Raw genomic sequence first — 20,000 nt, forward strand, 5'->3', positions numbered from 1 at the left:
TAAGTATCGTGTTTCTTATTAATTTTATCATCATTACCGTCATAATTAGCTTCATCAATCACCAACCTCTTAGTCGTTGTCGTCATCAACCACAGTAGATGATACAAGCACACAGACTCTCTCCCCCTCTCTCTCTCTCACACACACAGCTATTTATTTACATTTTCTCAACGCTTGGATATTTTAAAAAAAAGCATTTATTTTGCGCTTTTCCGTTCTTGTCCCTACGGAACTGTTTGTCTTTGCTCAGTTTCTTTTAATTATACCAATTAACCGAGGGCAAAAATGTTTTCTTCTCTAATTTTGTATAGAAGTAGAAGATGCAGACTCTAATGGGCAGAAAAATTCAAACAATTCCAGTAATTGCTTTAATTCAAACAGGAAAACTATTTAGCTGCTGAAATATTTTCCTCAGCGAAAATTCATTTCGTACGAAGTGATCAAGTTAATTTTACATTAGGATCGATAGATACACACACAGCTCATACGATTTAAAACAGTGTCTAAGGGATATAAGAGAGGAACAAATCATATCCCATTGCCGGAAAAGGATATATTTTCACTTCGTTTCCATTCATTTCATTTTACCATCGCCAAATCAATATAACATCTACCCATTTCTAGCGTACATTAGGTTTTGCGCTTCCGGTCAGTATGTCTAAAGAGTGATCAATATATTGACGAAATTCAACACTAGAGGCCGCGAAACAGACTAGCATTCTGAGTAGTCATATCCGTAACCAGTTATATATTGCTCGAGAAATATAAATATAATATATATATATATACATATGCACACACCTCTATTTCTATTTTATTTATTGTTTTTTAAGAATATATAAGAAAATATATATAAGAAGATATATATATATATAATCTACAGATATCAAGTAGTTACGCAGTTTCAAACGGCTAAATTTAATTGAACAATACAAAAATTACATCAATTTAAATGCAATGCCATCTTCAGCTGCATAAATAATGAATTAGAATTTTAATAAGTAGGACACTTTAATGTAATTTTTCTCAAATATTTGAACAGAGCAAGAATATGGAGAAAATCATATTGTCGCCATTTTAGTTAAGAATAGACTACACTTCCAAGAATTGCATGGAGCCTGGTTGGGTCCTTGTGTTGTAAGGGATTGTAATTCATTTCTAAATCATTTATCTCTTTACAAACTACTAAATGAAAAACTAGAAATCTGTCTATTTTGAATAAATATATATGCTCTCCGTATATGTTTGCAACACTTCATGTATCATTGTCCTCAAATCAGCCAGCAGGTGGTCCAAACAATTTATTTCCAACATTAACTGCTGCTGCTGCTACTACTACTACTACTACTACTACTACTGACTTCTTTCATGTCCATATTTTGCTTCTTTTTCAGTGGTTTGTGATGAAAGCACAACATCAACTAACAATCGAGCTTTCTCTTGGCCAATGACAAAAATAGGAACTACTGCGGAGATCCCGTGTCATGGAAATGTAGCCACCAGGCATTGGTTCGTTTGTATTGATTTATTTCTACTCAAAATTTGAAGCTTTCAGCGTCATCCTATTGTGAGAGAATGTTACTTGGTAGAGCAGATAACAGCTTTATAGATTAACAAGATAGAATTAAACGTCCATCGGTTGCAATCTCTTGTCCCAGCATTTTTACATTTTATACATTATTTGATATAATTTAGCCTTGTCCTAACTATCTAGGTTTGCTTTGTCGCCAATAATATATACAAAGCTTTCATTTCATTCGTTTTTATGTTCTGAGTTCAAATTCCGCCAAGGTCGACTTTGCCTTTAATTTTTCGGTTCGATGAAATAAATACCAATTGAGCACTGGGGTTGGTGTAAACGACTTATCCCTTCCCCTGAAATTGCTGGCCTTGTGCCAAAATTTGAAACCAATATTAGACAAGGCTTTATGGTAGAGAGCTAGCGGAACCGTTACCATGCCGGACAAAATGCTTAGCAGCATTTCTTCTGACTTTACATTCTGAGATCAAATGCTACCAGGGTCGACTTTGTCTTTTACCCTTACGGGATCGATAAAATAAGTACCACTGGGGTCTATGTAATCGAACTACCCCCGCCCAAAATAGCTGCCAAAATTTGAAATCAGCATTATTCAAAGATTTAAAGATTCTTGTAAGTTCCAGAATTTCACAAAATAATTGTAGCAAAGAAAGCACATACCTAGATACAGCCAATAGAATCTATCAGTGATTCTGTTGGTTTCAGGCTAATACTATTTATTCAATTTTATGATTACTGTAGAGCTATATATCTTGCTAGTACATGATGGTCATCCTGGGATTTCACTCATCACAGACTATGTAACACGGTCTCTCTTCTCTCATTTCTACCACGTCATTCCACAGGTTAAGCATCTAAATTGTTCCTCCCAGAGGCTGAGCTTTATTATTTATTAGTTTTACAAGACCAACCTGGTGGAATCACTCAAATCTGTGCATATGTAGGAAAATATACATAAATCCATTGCTGCCGCTGTTGCTACTGATGTCTATGGTGGCGAAATATTAGCAACTAATTCCCCCATTCAACTTGAACTAACAACTTGGCTCCTTAATTCTGCATCACCTACACCGTTCCAACTAATCTTGTATTGAATAATCATAAAAACAAGAAATTATTGTAATAAAAACAGATGCAGGAATATTGTTTTTATATCTGAACTCTAGTTAGAAATATTTGACATTAGTTTTGAGGATAGGGGTCAGGAGTAAATAATAGATTTTCCCCCAAATGCAAGACACCATTTATCCTTCTTTCACTAAATTATGAGTTCAAATCACGACCAGTTCGAAGGTTTCTTATATTCCTCTGAGACTGATGAAATTCTCCTCAGAATGAATAAACTCGACTGACAATATTTAACATTTATTTTTTCAGTTCTTCCAGAACGATGGGGCATCCAGAAATGGCATCAAGTCAAAACCTGTATCACAAAGTGTTCACCGTTTACTGGTATCTGGCAAGAACCAGACATGTCTCAATGTTACAATGCAGAACAGAGCAAAGGCATTGATGATGGTGAGCGAGCAAATTATTTTTAAATGACTTTTACAGTAGTAGAAGTAGCAGGATGAGAAGAAGTAATTTTTGTGAGTGACTTTCTGTCTGTTTAAATACGACCACTCTGGTGGGGGTGGGGGTGGGGTGAGTGTGTATGTGTATGTCTTTCTATGTCTGTTCCATTATGACTGTCCTGTGTGTGTGTGTGTGTTTGTAATTACAATGATTTTTCAAAAGGTAATGCAACCTATTCTCCCGTTTGAGTCCTCCAGGAATGTGTCCATCTCGTTCAACGGCAAATCATTTGACTCATTTATGGAAACGTTATGAAAGAATTTATTACTTTGGAGAGTTGAGTTCATTATTGTAATATCGTTAAAAGCACGTTTTCGTAAACATTCTGCAGACAGGCTGAGTAGAGAGAGAAGCAGAAAAACAACAGGGATATTACTGGTACATACCTCTTTGCATACATTACGTTGGAGCGGTGGTTGTAGAATCTTCAAATATTCAATGACATACCCTACATATCTGTTTGTCATAGAATATAAGCAATTTACTTCTCTCAAATGTTATTATGGCACTGTCAAATTGAATAGATTTTCATATGCATTTAGTGATGTGATGATTTCAATTTCTCATTAGACCATTATGAAAACTTATCACTATTAATCCTTAAATTAGGCGGTAAGCTGGCAGAATCGTTAGCAGAGCGGGAGAAATGCTTTGCAGTACTTCGTCTGTCTTTACGTTCTGAGTTCAAATTCCGCCAAGATTGACTTTGCTTTTCATAATTTCTGTGTCGATAAAATAAGCGCAAGTTGAGCTCTGGGTCAATGTAATCAACTTAACCCCTACACCAAATCTGCTGGTCACGTACCAATGTCTGAAACCTGTATTATTCCGTTTATTATGTCCTTTCATTTACACGATTTTTTCATTTCATGTTCATTTCATTCATCGTTTACAGTGCCCTCTCCCCCACACACACACTCCCTCTCTCTCTCACTCACACTCACACACACACACACAGATGGAATCAAACACCACGACATGAAGGAAAAGAGAAAAAGAGAGCACTTTTGGCGAGTGAGCAAAATATTGGTTTGAAAGCTGGAAAACTGAAGTGGACAGAGAAGCTAAAGGAGATGGACAGGAAGTCAAGAAAGGTTCTAACGATGTATGGAGCCCATCATCCACGTGCAGACCTCGATCGCCGATACACGAAGAGAGCGAATGGAGAAAAGGGACTGATAAGTGTGGGAAACTGCGTGCGTTTCGAACTCGAAGGCTTACTGAGATACCGAACCCAAAGTAAGGAAACCTTGTTAGTGACAGTTAGGAATGAGGGAGTATTGAAAGCAGGAAAAACGAAGGAAGAAACACAAAAAGAAATGAAAAAGAATGGCGCAAGAAGGGAGAACACAATGAATTTCCATATAACAAAAAGTAGGTGGGGTTGGCTGATGAAAGGAATTCTAAAGAAAGAGACCGAGAACACTATATTGGCAGCGCAAGAGTAAGCTTTGGCCACAAACTGGAGGGTCGACATTAGAATGAGCAAGTGTCCAGGAACTCCCACAATGCAAGCCTCAAGGAACTCCTACAAAACCTCTGATAAAGAGAAATAATAATCAAAATAAATAAATTTGACAAAAACTAATAAGTTGCTGAAAATATGTGGAGCTCAACATCCGAAAGCAGATATCAACCGACTGTAATTAAGGAAAGACCAGACTGGGAGATGCTTAATAGCAGTAGAAGAATGTATAGAGATGGAAAAAAAAAAGCTTAGCCGAGTATTTACAATGTGGCACAGAAAAACTACTAAAGACTGAATAAAAAGGCAGGTAAAAGCAGACTTCTCTTGCTAAATTTCTAATGAAAAGGCCTGCAAGTGTGAAAAGTGCAGAAACTGTGTCCAAAAAGCCTAAATTAAGCGACGCGAGAGAGAAAAGGCCCCAGTACTTATTCTTTGTAAGCCTAGTATTTATTCTATCGGTCTCTTTTGCCGAACCGCTAAGTTACAGGGTCGTAAACACACAAGCATCGGTTGTCAAGTGATGTTGGGGGGGGGGGGCAAAAACACACACAAACATATACACACATACACACACATAGATATATATACATATACATATATACGACAGGCTTCTTTCAGTTTCCGTTTACCAAATCCACTCACAAGGTTTTGGTCGGTCCGAGGCTATAGTAGAAGACACTTTCCCAAGGTACCACGCAGGTTCTTCCTGAAATTTCAATTGAAAGCGATTCTCCTTCCAAACGCTAATATCCCTCTTCCTTGCACACATTGTATCCCTCGTACACAGGGTAATCAAATTAATAAAAACCGCTTTAGATATTTCTTTTGCGTTCTATTTTACTGTGCTTTTATTATTGTCATTTTCCTTGTAACTGTAGGCTTTTTGTTTCGAAACCCATAAAAATGGCCATTGGATGGTTTTGTGTTGCTGGAAAGGAACAATCATATTCTAATACATATGTCTGCATGTGTGGGCATGGTTGCATATATATATGTGTATATATATATATATATATATATATATATATTATATAATATATATATATGCGTATAGTAGTGGGTGTGTGGTAAGTAGATTGCTTACGAACCATATGGTCCCGGGTTCAGTCCCACTGCGTGGTACCTTGGGCAAGTGTCTTCTGCTATAACCTCAGGCCGACCAAAGCCTTGTGAGTGGATTTGGTAGACGGAAACGGAAAGAAGCCTGTCGTATATATGTATATGTATATATATCTATGTGTGTGTATGTGTGTATATGTTTGTGTCTGTTTTTATCCCCCCCTCCAACATCGCTTGACAACCGATGCTGGTGTGTTTACGACCCTGTAACTTAGCAGTTCGGCAAAAGAGACCGATAGAATAAATACTAGGCTTACAAAGAATAAGTACTGGGGTCGATTTGCTCGACTAAACGCGGTGCTCCAGCATGGCCACAGTCAAATGACTGAAACAATAAAAGAGTAAAAAGAGTAAAGAGTATATATGAATCTTTAGTCAAATATATTCAATGAGAATATTACATACTGAATATATATTGAGTGCTCTATTGTATCAAAGTGTTAATATTATTAAGGTATTTATATATTTAATGCGAGCGATTATATATATATTAATAATATTTATTATTAATATTAAGAATTCAATATCAGAAAACTTCACAGAAAGATATACACGTGTGAAAAAAAATGGTTGTATTAAAAATATATAAATAAATAAATATAAATATTTATAAAAATATATGTATATATGTATACGTATAAATATATAATGTATATGACAGTTTATAAGTTTTGAATTAAATATTTAAACCTTTTTTTACGATCGTTTCACAGAAGTGCTGTCCCTATAATGAAATCCTATATTGGATACGTGTACGTGCACATAGATGCAAATAAATGTTTCTACATGTATATTTATATGTATATATATATATATATATATATATATGTTTACTTATGTAAGTACATATGAATATAAACTTATATATAGATATATGTTACGTATGTATGCAAATGTGGGCTGATTTACATATATGTATATATAAATAGATGAGTGTATTTTTACCTTGTTAACGATTAACACGGAAAAAATAAATAAATAGTTACCAGGGTAGCAAAAATCTCACAAGTAAAGATGTTGTAACTCCTTGTTTATAAAGGTAGAAACTTCGTGTTTACGTTGAATATTTTGAATAATATATGAATAAGTAAATGGAGTTTAACGCAGGTGTAATCAAATATTTTTACTTTCGACACATGTTTCGACAATTCCACTGTTACTATTCAAAAGAATAAATGAAACAATGCAATCTTCTCTTCAGGAAGGTGAAAAAAGCGAAACTTGTCAATAAGACAGTTTAGCAAAAAATGATGGATTTGTATAGCGATAGACAGAACGCTATTAATATTGTTTAAAAAAACGTTATATGATATAACGTCATAAGTAGCTAATAGAAAGAGTAGGGATACCCATAGTGAATGTTAAATATAAAGGAAATTAAAGTTTGAATTATATATAATGATAGAGACTACTTATATGCACTAAATGTATGTTTCTGCCAATGCTTACATCTGTATGCTCGTTCTATAACCGTGTTTACTAGAGTATTTTTAGAAAAAATAATGAAAAATAGCTCAGAATTGCAGAGAAGACAGAATTTCTTGCCTTTGTCATATGGTATCGAAATTGAGAGAATCAACCATTCTAAATGAAATTGTTCATATATATACATATATATATATATATACACACACACATATATATATATATATATATATATATATATATATATATATATATAAGTACATGGAACTGTGTATGTGTACAAACATGCATTTATATATGTGTTTATACGTGTAGATGCAGATGTATTAATGTGAAGTATTTTTAAGTGTATATGTGATTATGAATGTATATTTTTATCTACGTATGTGGGTTTTATGTGCATCTATGACGTGTGTCTCATTTATAAATACAGCAATTATTTTCTATATCAATCCATAGGCTGGACCAAATCCTTCGCATTTCGTTTGATTTTAAAATCTTTCAACGAATATAAAAAACCTGCTGAGAACATATCAAGAGCCGTGAGTAGATATCTGTCCTCTCTTTCTCCGAACACACACACACGCGCGCGCGCTGAACACGCGCACACATGCATACACTCACACACACACACACACACACATGCATATTTTATACAAGAAATGCAAAACGTCAATTTAAATAGTGAGTGAGCTCAATACGTTTCGTAGATAGTGATATCGATTTTGTTAGCCTGATCAGCTTAAACACATAAATACATACATATGTAAAATGATTTCCTTATCTGTATCTTTTTATACTTCTCAAAGCTTTTAAATCAAACTTTGTTTCTTGAATTTAATGTCTGCATATATATATATATACACATCCGGCTTTTGCAGATGGAGCATGAGTTTTTAACCGTGACTGGAAAATTCCGAGTTGAATATCCTGGGTAAGCAAAAGCTTCTAACACATTTATTCAAATTTATTTTGTTTTGTTCCAAACATTCGATTTTATCGCACGTATTAGACGTCACCATAATCAACAGTGTTTTACTTGTGACCCACAATATACTAATTCGTACCTTCGACGAAACGCTTAAGTGTTTTATCAATGTTTTATTATACAAAGGACAAACAAACCCATATAAAGATAAAGAGAGAACTGTGTGTATATATATATATATATACACATACATACCTATATATATATATATATATATATATATATATATATAATCTAATAATAATTTAACATTACTTGAAAAGGTAGTGGGTAGCGAACTTCTTTACTACTTCAGGGAGTGACGACCCTGCCTGACACGAGTTCCGGGCTCAGCTGGCTCCGGCTGACAGTACCCGGTATGGGCCCCTATCCAGGGTTACGGAACGGAAACAACCTTCAAAGAAATCCGGAGTGGAGCCCCGAAGGCGGTCTAGTGTTCGACTCGACACTCTTCCGGCAGCTCCTGCAACCAAGCAGGTGCCAAACGTAATGCCCTGCACTCCTTTGGACTACATCAGCAAGGTCGAGAGAGGAAACCTGACGATTGGGCTACCCAGGACTTTCTTATCTATAGCCCAGGCTTGCGCAAACCTGGAGAGGACACTTCAGTGCTGCTGTAAAAAGCTGCAGAAACAACACAGGGGAGGTAACAGTCACGAGTGATAAGTCTATTCAGATTGGCGTAAAATATGGGCGCTACGGGTTACCTCTGACGGTGGGAGGGACTCCGTGTCCTATTGGTTAGCTACTGCCCACCTCAAGCTGGGCAGCCCCCAGTTAATAAGGTGCTGACCCGCCACAGGTCGCCTGCTTCATTGGGTGCTTGAAGCTAAAAGTATGACTTGAAAAGCGGCCTGCAACCTCTGCACCAGGCAAACAACTAAAAGTCAAGAAAACACCAGTTGTGCGGTTGGCAAGTTGGAATGTCAGGACCATGTGCCCTGGAATATCTGATGATCTACTCAGGGTTGAAGACACAAGGAAAACGGCCATCATTGACCGTGAACTAAAGAGGCTCAACATAGATATTGCTGGGCTGCAGGAGACAAGTCTCCCCTCGAACGGCAAACTCAAAGAGCAGGATTTCACCTCCTTTTGGCAGGAAGCGATCCAGAAGAACCTCGTCAGCATGGCGTTGGCTTTTAGTGAGAAACTAATTACTCTCCTCAATAGAACCACCATCAGGAGGCACTGAGCGTATCCCCTCACTGCGCCATTCGACTTCTTCTGGCTCAGTACATCTACTCAGCATCTCTACTCTCACTCTCTATAGCTCAGAGGAGACCAAGAACCAGTTCTACAAAGATCTCAACTGTGTCATAGAAAATATACCAACGACTGAAAATATCTACCTTCTGGGGGATTTTAACGCTCGCGTGGGATCTGACCATGATTCGTGGCCCATTTGTGTTGGACACTTTGGTATTGGCAACATGAATGACAATGGTCAGAGACTACTCGTATTCTGCACATACCACAACCTGTGCATCACAAACACATTCTTTACCAACAAGCCTTTCCACAAGGCATCTTGGAGACATCCAAGATCTCACCACTGCATCAGCTGGATCTCATCATTACACGGAGATCCTTTCTGAATTCTACTCTATTGACCCGCAGTTACCACAGCGCGGATTGTGACACAGACCACTCACTAATTAGAAGTAGGGTGAGGATTCTGCCTAAAAAAGTCCATCGCTTCAAGAAAGTGGGCCGACCACGCATTAACACTGCCAGAACCTCGGAACCTACACTGCGAAAATGTTTTGCTGCTTCTATCAAAGTTGCCCTCAGTAGCTGCCCAACCTCCTCTGCTGAAAGTAGGTGGAACTATATCAGGGAAGCTTTGTATACGACATCAATAGATACTTTCGGCATGAGAGAAAGGCAAAACCCAGATTGGTTCAATGCTGGGCTCTCAGAGCTGGAGCCAGTTATCGAAGCAAAGCGTGCAGCTCTGATGCAATACAAGAGTGATTCTTCTACAAAGTCACTCGAAGAACTCAGAAAGGCACGAAATAAAACCCAACTGACAGCCAGACGCTGTGCAAATGGGTATTGGCAGGAAATCTGTCAGAGTATCCAGTCAGCTGCTGACAGTGGCGACACCTGTGGGATGTATGCCGGTTTGAAGAAGGCCCTCGGTCCATCCGCAACCAAGTCAGCCCCTCTGGAGATCTCATCACGGATCAAGGCAAGCAAATGGATAGATGGGTGGAGCACTACCAGGATCTCTACTCACGGGAGACTACAGTGGCTGAGGCTGCAGTCGAGAGTGTCAAGATCTTGCCAGTCATGTGCGAACCTGACAGTCCGCCATCTATAGCAGAGCTCACCAAGGCTCTTGACTCCCTAGCAAGAACTAAGTCTCCGGGAAAAGACGGCATCCCCTCAGATATCATCAAAGCCGGTAAAAACCCCATCCTGCTTCGGCATCTTCATGAGCTTCTGTGTCAGTGCTGGGAAGAGGGTACAGTCCCTCAGGATATGCGGGATGCTAACACCATTACGCTTTACAAAAACAAAGGTGACCGTGGTGATTGTAACAATTACCGTGGTATATCTCTTCTAAGCACTGTTAGAAAGACCTTTGCCCGCGTTATCCTGGTAAGGCTACGACTACTTGCTCCTCGTATCTATCCGGAATCGCAGTGTGGCTTTAGAAGAAGCAGATCAACTATCGATATGATATTCTCCGTACGCCAACTTCAGGAGAAGTCCAGAGAGCAGAAAATGCCATTATATATGGCCTTCATTGATATAAAAAAGGCTTTTGACTCGGTAAGCAGAACAGGCCTCTTCATCCTGCTCCAAAAAATCGGATGTCCACCAAAGCTGCTGAGGATCATCAAGTCTTTCCATGATGACATGCAAGGCACCTTACAGCACAACGGTTCAACATCAGCCGCCTTCCAAATAAAAAACGGGGTAAAGCAAGGTTGTGTCCTCGCTCCTACATTGTTTGGCATCTTCTTCTCGCTCTTACTCTCACAAGCCTTTCAGACATCAGATGATGGAGTGTTTCTGCACAGTAGAAGTGACGGGAAACTGTTCAATCTCTCGCGCCTGTGTGCCAAGACCAAAATCAGAAACGTCCTGATCAAGGAGATGTTATTTGCTGATGATGCCGCTCTGGTATCACACACAGAAGAAGCCCTCCAAAGGTTCATTGACTGTTTTGAGGAAGCATGTAACGACTTTGGCTTAGCTATCAGCCTTAAGAAGACCAACATCATGGGTCAGGCTACATCGGACATCCCAAACATACATATTGGAGACCACAGATTACAAGAGGTGGAGAAGTTTACCTATCTGGGCTCTATCGTCACCTACAACCTATCCCTTGACGCTGAGCTCAATATACGCATTGGAAAGGCAGCTGCTGCGATGGCCCAACTCTCCAAACGGGCTTGGGACAACAATAAGCTGATGAAGACCACGAAAATGAAGATCTACCAGGCATGTGTACTCAGCACTCTACTGTATGGAAGTGAGACTTGCACGCTATACACACACAAGAGCCTCACCTAAACATCTTTCACCTGCGCTGCCTCCGAAAAATCCTCCGCATCAAATGGCAGAATCATATCCCCAACAAAGATGTCCTCAGGCAAGCAGGAATACCAAGCATGTTTGCACTCCTCACACAAAGACGTATGAGATAGCTTGGGCATGTTAGCCGTATGAAAGATGGCAGAATCCCCAAGGACATACTCTACGGAGAGCTTGCTAGCGGTACCAGGTCTGTGGGTAGACCGATCTTACGTTACAAGGATGTTTGCAAAAGGGACATGAAGGCCTGCAACATCAACATTAGCGGTTGGGAGGCAGTTGCCGGCAACCGTGGAGAATGGCGACGTACCGTAAAAGAGGGAATACAAAGGAGTGACAGAGAGAGAGAGGAGAAATGGAAAGAAAAGAAGAGACGTAAACAAGAAACTATGACATTACAACCAGCCAGGAACAGTCTTCGCTACATTTGCGGTACCTGCCAGAGGGAGTGTTTGTCCAGGATAGGACTACACAGCCACAGCAGGAAATGTATCAGGATATGAAATATAAAAGCCGGACTGGACTATTTTATGCGCAACTCCATTGTCTCCCGAGACAAAAAGGATGCCAACCAATATATATATATATATATATATACATACACACACAGAAGGATAAGATCAATATTTAAATATCGATTTTATCAGGTAGCCAGCATGGGAATAAAAAACATCAAAGGTAACAATTATTTACAATTATAATATAGGGTAATAGCAGTCAAATCTTGACTGTAAAACCACATTAAATGTTCATATAGCACCAGGAGAGAAGACGAAGAGACAAAATAGAATAGCAAACATTTCTGGATAATTCCAGATCCCGGATTTCTGACTCTGCATAAGAAATGCTCTGCCTTCATCAGTGGAATATACTCAGAAAAGCAAATAAATACAAATATAACATATACACATACGATATACTTACATAACGAACGATTTATAATATATATATATAATATATATATATATATATATATATATATATTATATAGAGGGCATTATTACACATAAATGCCTCACACTAAGAGGGACATAAGTCATTTCTACCAAAAATTTCACTAATCATACCCAATGCAGTTTTTCAAAGCAAGACATTTAAAAAATGAATTTAGTCCTATATCACCTGTGATTTCGCACTCACCGCATCAAAATTTGCGTCCATGCTCATCGGTAGAACTGATTCTGAACACATCATAAATAAACTACCAGCACTGTCGAAGTCGAACAGCCAACTGCTCTTTCTAACGAAGCACATGGAGAAGTTTATAAATCATATATCCGGTAAATGGCGGGCTTTTTCGAACTGCATTTCGGGTAGGAAAAGTTTTTTCGGAATAAATTTAACAATTAAGGATAACTTATTGGGTATGATTAGTGAAATTTTGGTAGAAAGACTTATGTCCCTCTTAGTGTGAGGCATTTATGTGTAATAATGCCCTCTATATAATATAAATTAATATGTTCAAAGGAAAAAATTATTTTCGAATTTTTTCTCTGATGAGGTTTTTCACGCTATCTACCTGATAATTTCTTGTTAAGATTCCTTATTAAGAAGTTATCCTTAATTGTTAAATTTTTATATATATATATATATATATATATATATATATGAGCGTGTATATATAAATCAAGGCGGCTATCAGCATTTTAAGACCAACAGGGAAATAATTCACAGTCACTAAAGGTGACAAGAGTGCAGTGAGCACCAGCATTATTAGAAATATTAGTTATAGACTATTTCGTTTTGGGATTTGGTTTGCAAGATTCTTTATATGAGTTCGTGTGTTGAAGCATATTCTTTCGGGGATAGCCATTTTCTTTTTGTGCCTTATAATTCCACACACTCACCGGTAACATTTCAACGTATTTCTTATATTTATTTTCCTAAAACTTTTCGTTGAGTCTTGCAAACTTTTACCAGTGATTGTGTTAAATTATAGTCATAGACACCTTAGCCATAAAAACACATGGTACATTGACAGGGGGGGACAACATTCCCTACGGTAAGCCAGATGGATTAGATTAGCATGGTAATTTCTTATAAGAAGTTAATACTCATCAGCAATGCTCACTCCATTACGGCTGATAGAGGCTAAATTCCGCCTGTCAATATCATTGAGAATGACATAAAAATGAGTGATTGATTTCACAAAATGGCAATGTGAAGATTATAAAATAATTAAGGTGGCTAACACGCAATTTAAAACCAACCAGGTAATTACATAAATATATTATATATATATATATATATATATATATATATATATATTAAACTACAGTATATATATATATATATATATATATATATATGTAGATATATATATATATATATATGTGATACGTTTATAAAGATTTATACACGGAGGGAAGACCACCATGTGGATTTCTTACATGCTAAGGAGGGCAACCACGGTACTGGACGAATATGTTCTTAACACTAACTTTTAGTCACCCGCTTGTAGTTCTAGCCTTCTTCACTAATTCTGTTCTCAACCATACTGAATGCGGTTATTTTACCTATGATGATCCAATCCTAAGCTATATTTGAATATAAAAATAATTGAAACAAAACAATTAATCTCTTTAAGTGTTCAAAGTCAACCGCGGCGCAATATCTCCCAAGTTTTGAACAAATTCCAGGCATTGCTCAACATGAATTTGCTTGATGAAAGTAAGTATCGTGTTTCTTCATTTTTCTAACACCATTACCGTCATAATTAGCTTCATCAATCACCATACCATCCTCTTCGTCGTTGTCGTCATCATCAACCACAACGGATGATACCTTAGGACACCCACGCGTGCACGCAAGCGCACAGACTCCCTCCCTCTCTCTCATACATACAACTATTTATTTACATTTTCTCAAAGCTTGGGTAATTTCAATAAATCAGCATTTTATTTTGCGCTTTTCCGTTTCTTGTCCCTACGGAACGGTTGTCTTGCTCAGTTTCTTTTTATTATAGCAATTAACCGAGGGCAAAAATGTTTTCTTCGTATTTTGTATAGAAGTAGAAGATGCAGACTCTACTGGGCAGAATAATTCACACAATTCCAGTACTTTCTTTAATTCACTCAGGAAAATTATTCAATGTTGCAAATAATTTTCGTCATCGAAAATTCAGTTTGTTCGAAGTGATCATATTAATTTTTGAATTAGGATCGATAGATACACACACAGCTTATACGCTTTAACTCATCTCTAAGAGATATAAAAGAGGAATAAATCACATCCCATTGCCGAACAATGATATAATTTTTTTCTCTTCGTTTCCATTCATTTCATTTTACCACTGCCAAATCAATATAAAGTCTATCTATTTCCAGCATAAAAGAGGTTTATGCGCATCCGGTCAGTATGTCTAAGTAGTGGTCAATATTGAGGAAATGCAACAATAGAGGCCGCGAAACAGACAATAGCATTTTTACTAGTCAAATCCCGTAACAAATTATATATTGCTCGGGAAAATGTAAAAATATATATACATATACACATACATATTTCGGGATGGTCATGTTATTTATTATTTTTAAAAAATATATAAATGAATAAATATATGTGTGCATATATATATTGTGTGCCCAGGTAGAGTATACGGGGATCTCTACGTACAACAGTGTTCGGGCAAACAGATCACATTGGCATAATTTGAAGAAAGCTGTCAAAGTAGTTTCTCATGGATTCAGATCTACGTTTCGAGCATTGTCTTCTGTGAAATATACACGCTGGCCATTTTCAAGATGTACAGATAGATTTTAGGAAAGTGTTCCTACATGTAAACAGGATCTGACCTTTGTGTTGACAGTGTATTTGTCTAAAAGCAGAACCGTCCTTCCATCAGCGCTTGTCAATTGACTGAAGTAACATGAAAGGCATCGTCATTCATGGTATATTCGTGAATAAGTCACAAACTGAAATACGTTATCTATTTTTTAGGGAAATATTATTTACTTGTTTAAGGGTTGTACTGGATACATAGCGAAAACAGCTCTAACAGTTCAAATAGTAAGAAGTATACCTATATATGTATATACAAATTAATACTATCCGGTAATTAATGTGCTTAAACTTTTATATTTTGTCCTTTCATTATGTTTCCAGGTTCAAGTACTGGTAATGGAACAGAGGATAGAACAGCAGAAACAAACTTTTGAGTGAAAATCGAAAAAGAGCCTCCAAGAATCGTCTTTGATGATATTTTATGCTATAAAACGATATTTTCTGCATATATAATACAAAATAAAATTTTCTCCATATATAATATGAAATAATATTTTCTTCATATATAATATGAAATAATATTTTCTTAATATATAATATAAAATTATATTTTCTCCATATATAATATGAAATAATATTTTCTCCATATATAATATGAAATAATATTTTCTTAATATATAATATAAAATTATATTTTCTCCATATATGATATAAAATAATATTTTCTGCATATATAATACAAAATAATATTTTCTCCATATATAATACAAAACAAATTTTCTCCATATATAATATAAAATAATATTTTCTCCATATATAATATAAAATAATATTTTCTCCATATATAATATAAAATATTCTTTCCTTGTAACGACACTATAATTATACGTTTCAATACAACACTATGCATGCAAGAGACTGTATAATCCACCATGATGTAATTTAAACGAGTTTCAGGGCCTCAGTATGGTTTGAAAGAGAAAATATTGCTTGATTTGAAATTATATTGATATTCTATCTTCTTGCCAATTTAATGTTATCAATGTAAGCTTTAGAATTGTTAAATAAAGGATTAAATCTGATCTGTTGCTACCGTTCGTTTTCTAGATGAAATACTGTAATATCGCAGACTAAGATCAAATACCACCGGAAGAGGCATTGATTCCATTTGTTATTTTAAACATTCCACTAAAATGTTAAAACTTGCAAAATGTATCATGTTGATTAGATTTACGATCATTTATCTAATTAGTATTATCAGGTCATTCAACTGTCATTGTTCAAGTAATCAACATTTCACAAACAGCTACATTCCAATCAAAGCACCGGACGTAGATTCGTCTTCTTCACGTTCATGTCTACTTTCACTCCATCAATGTTACACTAACACGAGACTGCGCACGCCTCAATGTCTTCATTGAAGTAGTTTCTTAGTTATATTCTCTACATGATATTCAGGCCCATTAGGCCGCAGTCTCTCTCGGTATCCAACATATTCCAACACCCGGGGATAGAAGACACCCCACTAAAAGAGATGCCAGTCTGTTGCAAGTTTAACCCTTGGTTGTTGCTGGTATTTCTTCTCAGATGACTGCACTGGAAGTGATTTTCTCGTGGACAGAACGCACCGAACCAATAGTCCATGTGTCTATTTCTGTGTGAGTGTGTGTGTGTGTATGTGTGTGCGTGTATGTGTGTGCGTGCGTGCGTGTGTATGTATGTGTGTGCTTTTTAGCCTCTTCTGTTTTCCGGGTCATTGGTCGCTCTCTTGCCAGCCGGAACACCGCTACGCCCTTCTTTTATGCTCTGCTTGTTGCTGTTAAATGATATGCAGCCGTTTATCGTAACAACTCTGTCATTTCTACTACTTATAACATGGCCTGTGGTTTTAGATGTCTTGGTACATCGATTGAAATAAGGAATTATTTTTTAGTTTCCTTCTAATTAGATGGTCGCACCATTTCGCCCTCTTCCATCTGACTACTTCAGTTCTGTTTTATTTCATGTAAATAACGTTTCTTATACAAATTACGCCAGTCTCACTATAATATCTCTTTAGTTTTAAACACATTTTAATAACCACTTACGTATGTGTTTCTAGACCCTGATTAGAGAAACAAAAATGTGCAACCTATCAATGCAACCCTGGCTGATGTCCTACAAGCTCCAGATCCTGTTTCTTAAATCTCTCAAATGCTATACATGCTAGCGTGACCTGTCTTTTCTAACCTGTGTGTCTAGTGCGACGGGTACTACACAGCTCTCTTTGACATGTTCAACATAAGAACCATTCAGTGTGATTATTTCCTTTGCGTTGTGTAATTAATCTGTATATAATGCTATTCATTTTCATAGCCCATTTTCCCCATATTTCGTCTGAGACCATCAATATTAGGTTTGCTTCCCAACCGCATAATTCCGATTTTTTTTTCTTGGTCTCAACGTGTGACATGGCACTTTGGGCAATTTTCACCATACTGAGAAAAAAGTACTATGGTCAATTCGTTCGACTAAAACTTATTCCAGGGGCCCTCCACCTCCTCCAGCATGGCTGCAGTCTCATGACTGAAATAAAGGAAAAAGTTTTAAAATATATATTTCCTCACTTCGTTATTATCTGTGAACACATATTTTCTCTATCTCCTTTCAGTGAAGAAAAACACATCTGTCTCCATGACATTTCTCCTTCACTCACTCTCTATCTCTTTTGCTACTTTCTCTCTCTCTCTCTCTCTCTCTCTCCTCTCTCTTATAGCTTTGCCTCTCCCATACACTTCCCTCATCACTCCATGCTTCTCTCTCTCTCCATATCACATGTTGCTTCCCTGCGCGTGGAGAATTAATCCAGCAAAGACGTTCAACATTTTTATAATTGTTTTTCATCTCCGCTGTTTCGTTTAACATATTTTCCCTCTTCATTGTGAACCACAAACATAATCATTCTTCATTATTTTTCACACTATAACTTACTTCTCCTTGATCTGTTTCTCTCTGCCTTTCGGTCCTCATATGGCCCCTCCTCCATACCATTGCCCACAATCTCCATAGGTTCTACAACGATGAGCCCCCAATATACTACAAGCACTATGACGAACAACCTGGTTATGAATCTAACTCTGCAGGTTCACAATGTTCAAAAACACATCTACAGACATCTACACATCTGTGCCTTACCTCAATATACAACACTTAACCTATATTGGGTGCTTGTCACACGTAGTTGCAGTACTTACAATCTTGTGAAAATATGACATACAACAGACAATTTGTAATACGTCCAGGCTGACAAGCAAGCTTTAATACGTGACTGCACGAAGATGTTGAATCCTATACAAACACAACATATAAATGGAACTTGTAGATTATAAACCGTAATGGTTAGCACAAGGTTTATCGAAGAATCAAATTCTGGATTAGTTACATCCACATCTTGGCTATGGGCTCCAAGAAGGGAAGTGCTGTTCCCTTGCATATTCCGCTATAATGCCTAGACGAATAGTAAAATTCTGACCAATAGCAATATTCTGAACATATGGACGTGATAGATGTGTAGCGAGACCAATTTCTATTATTGTATATTTGGAAACATTAAGTTAGTTTCTGAAAGCTCACCACGCTACTCTGTTGAGATTGGTTAAAATAACTATCATAAAATTATTGGACATTTATTGAACCCTGTGTTGTGATCAGCTGAGTGTTGCGCGGGCGCTTGATCGAAGGTCCAATAACGTTACGCGTTATATATTTCTGGAGCCTCATTTCTTTTCATAAATTGGTGCCATAAATTATTTACGAGTCAGAGAGGTGAGAGTCATTCATCGAGGCGAAGTATGCGGATTCTGCCGTTTTCAGCATTAATTTGCTTACTCCATCTAATTTTTGAGAGCGGTCGAGTTCACTTTTAGTATTCTCGTTTGTGAGAGCAGTCGAGTTTATTTCAGATATTCTCATTCTAAAAATCATCTCTGGCTCTCGTTGAGTGGATGTTGGTATTGTCTCGGTGGAGGTTTGCACCTTTTAAGTGCTCTACTGATTATGTTGTTGTTGTGTTGATGTTGTTGTTGTTGTTGGTGTTGTTGTTGATGTTGTTGTTGTTGTGTTGTGTTGTGTTGTTGCTGCTGCTGTCGTTTGCTGTTGTTGTTGTTGTTGTTGTTGTTGTTGTTGTTGTTGTTGCTGCTGCTGTTGTTGTTGTTGTTGTTGTTGTTGTTGTTGTTGTTGCTGTTGTTGTTGTTGTTGTTGTTGTTGCTGCTGCTTCTGTTGTTGTTGTTGTTGTTGTTGTTGTTGTTGTTGTTGATGCTGATGATGATGATGATGATGATGATGATGATGATGATGATATACAAGGTAATTCGGTAAACTGAAAATATCATTTCAGTCACCTATTCGATTGATTTATTTACAGAGTAATTCAGTTAACTGAAAGTACCTTTTCAGTTATCCATTCGGATGTTTAATTTAAAGAGTTTACAGGTTTATCCGTGATCCATCCTTGCCTCATTCGTTACTGTTGTGGAAGGATTCCGACAACTCCCATATGATTAAAAGTGAATTGTCACAACATTTGCTATGAATAAAGAACTGTCGAGTTATCAGCAGTTCGCTGTGAGCCGTGT

At 37.1% G+C, this 20,000-nt stretch overlaps 2 protein-coding genes and 1 long non-coding RNA gene across 7 annotated transcripts in view; 2 read left to right on the forward strand and 1 right to left on the reverse strand.

Annotated features, from left to right (window-relative positions):
• Positions 1–20,000, forward strand: part of LOC115226117 (26S proteasome non-ATPase regulatory subunit 10) — a 273,213-nt gene that overhangs the window by 96,329 nt on the left and 156,884 nt on the right. The window lies entirely within an intron of this gene.
• LOC115226119 lies at positions 2,974–15,907 on the forward strand. The gene is made up of 5 exons (XM_029797105.1): positions 2,974–3,058; positions 7,587–7,669; positions 8,009–8,061; positions 14,255–14,337; positions 15,769–15,907. The coding sequence occupies exons 1-5, from the start codon at positions 3,013–3,015 to the stop codon at positions 15,819–15,821; spliced, it is 318 nt and encodes a 105-aa protein (XP_029652965.1). The 5' UTR covers positions 2,974–3,012; the 3' UTR covers positions 15,822–15,907.
• The window catches only part of LOC118768424, a 19,423-nt gene continuing 11,666 nt past the window's right edge, over positions 12,244–20,000 (reverse strand). Inside the window, exon 3 of the long non-coding RNA XR_005004238.1 lies at positions 12,244–12,390. This is a non-coding gene — a long non-coding RNA (uncharacterized LOC118768424). The remainder of the gene's footprint in view (positions 12,391–20,000) is intronic.

Source organism: Octopus sinensis, linkage group LG29 (assembly GCF_006345805.1).
Source record: "Octopus sinensis linkage group LG29, ASM634580v1, whole genome shotgun sequence".
Taxonomy (NCBI): Eukaryota; Metazoa; Mollusca; class Cephalopoda; order Octopoda; family Octopodidae; genus Octopus; species Octopus sinensis.

What these genes read in the sequence shown, in the direction of transcription:
- LOC115226119 (XM_029797105.1), top strand. Translation starts at nt 3,013, where the DNA reads ATGTCTCAATGTTACAATGCAGAACAGAGCAAAGGCATTGATGATG. An exon ending in GAGCAAAGGCATTGATGATG is followed by an intron (nt 3,059 to 7,586) that starts GTGAGCGAGCAA and finishes ATCAATCCATAG; the next exon opens with GCTGGACCAAATCCTTCGCA. An exon ending in TTCCGAGTTGAATATCCTGG is followed by an intron (nt 8,062 to 14,254) that starts GTAAGCAAAAGC and finishes AATCTCTTTAAG; the next exon opens with TGTTCAAAGTCAACCGCGGC.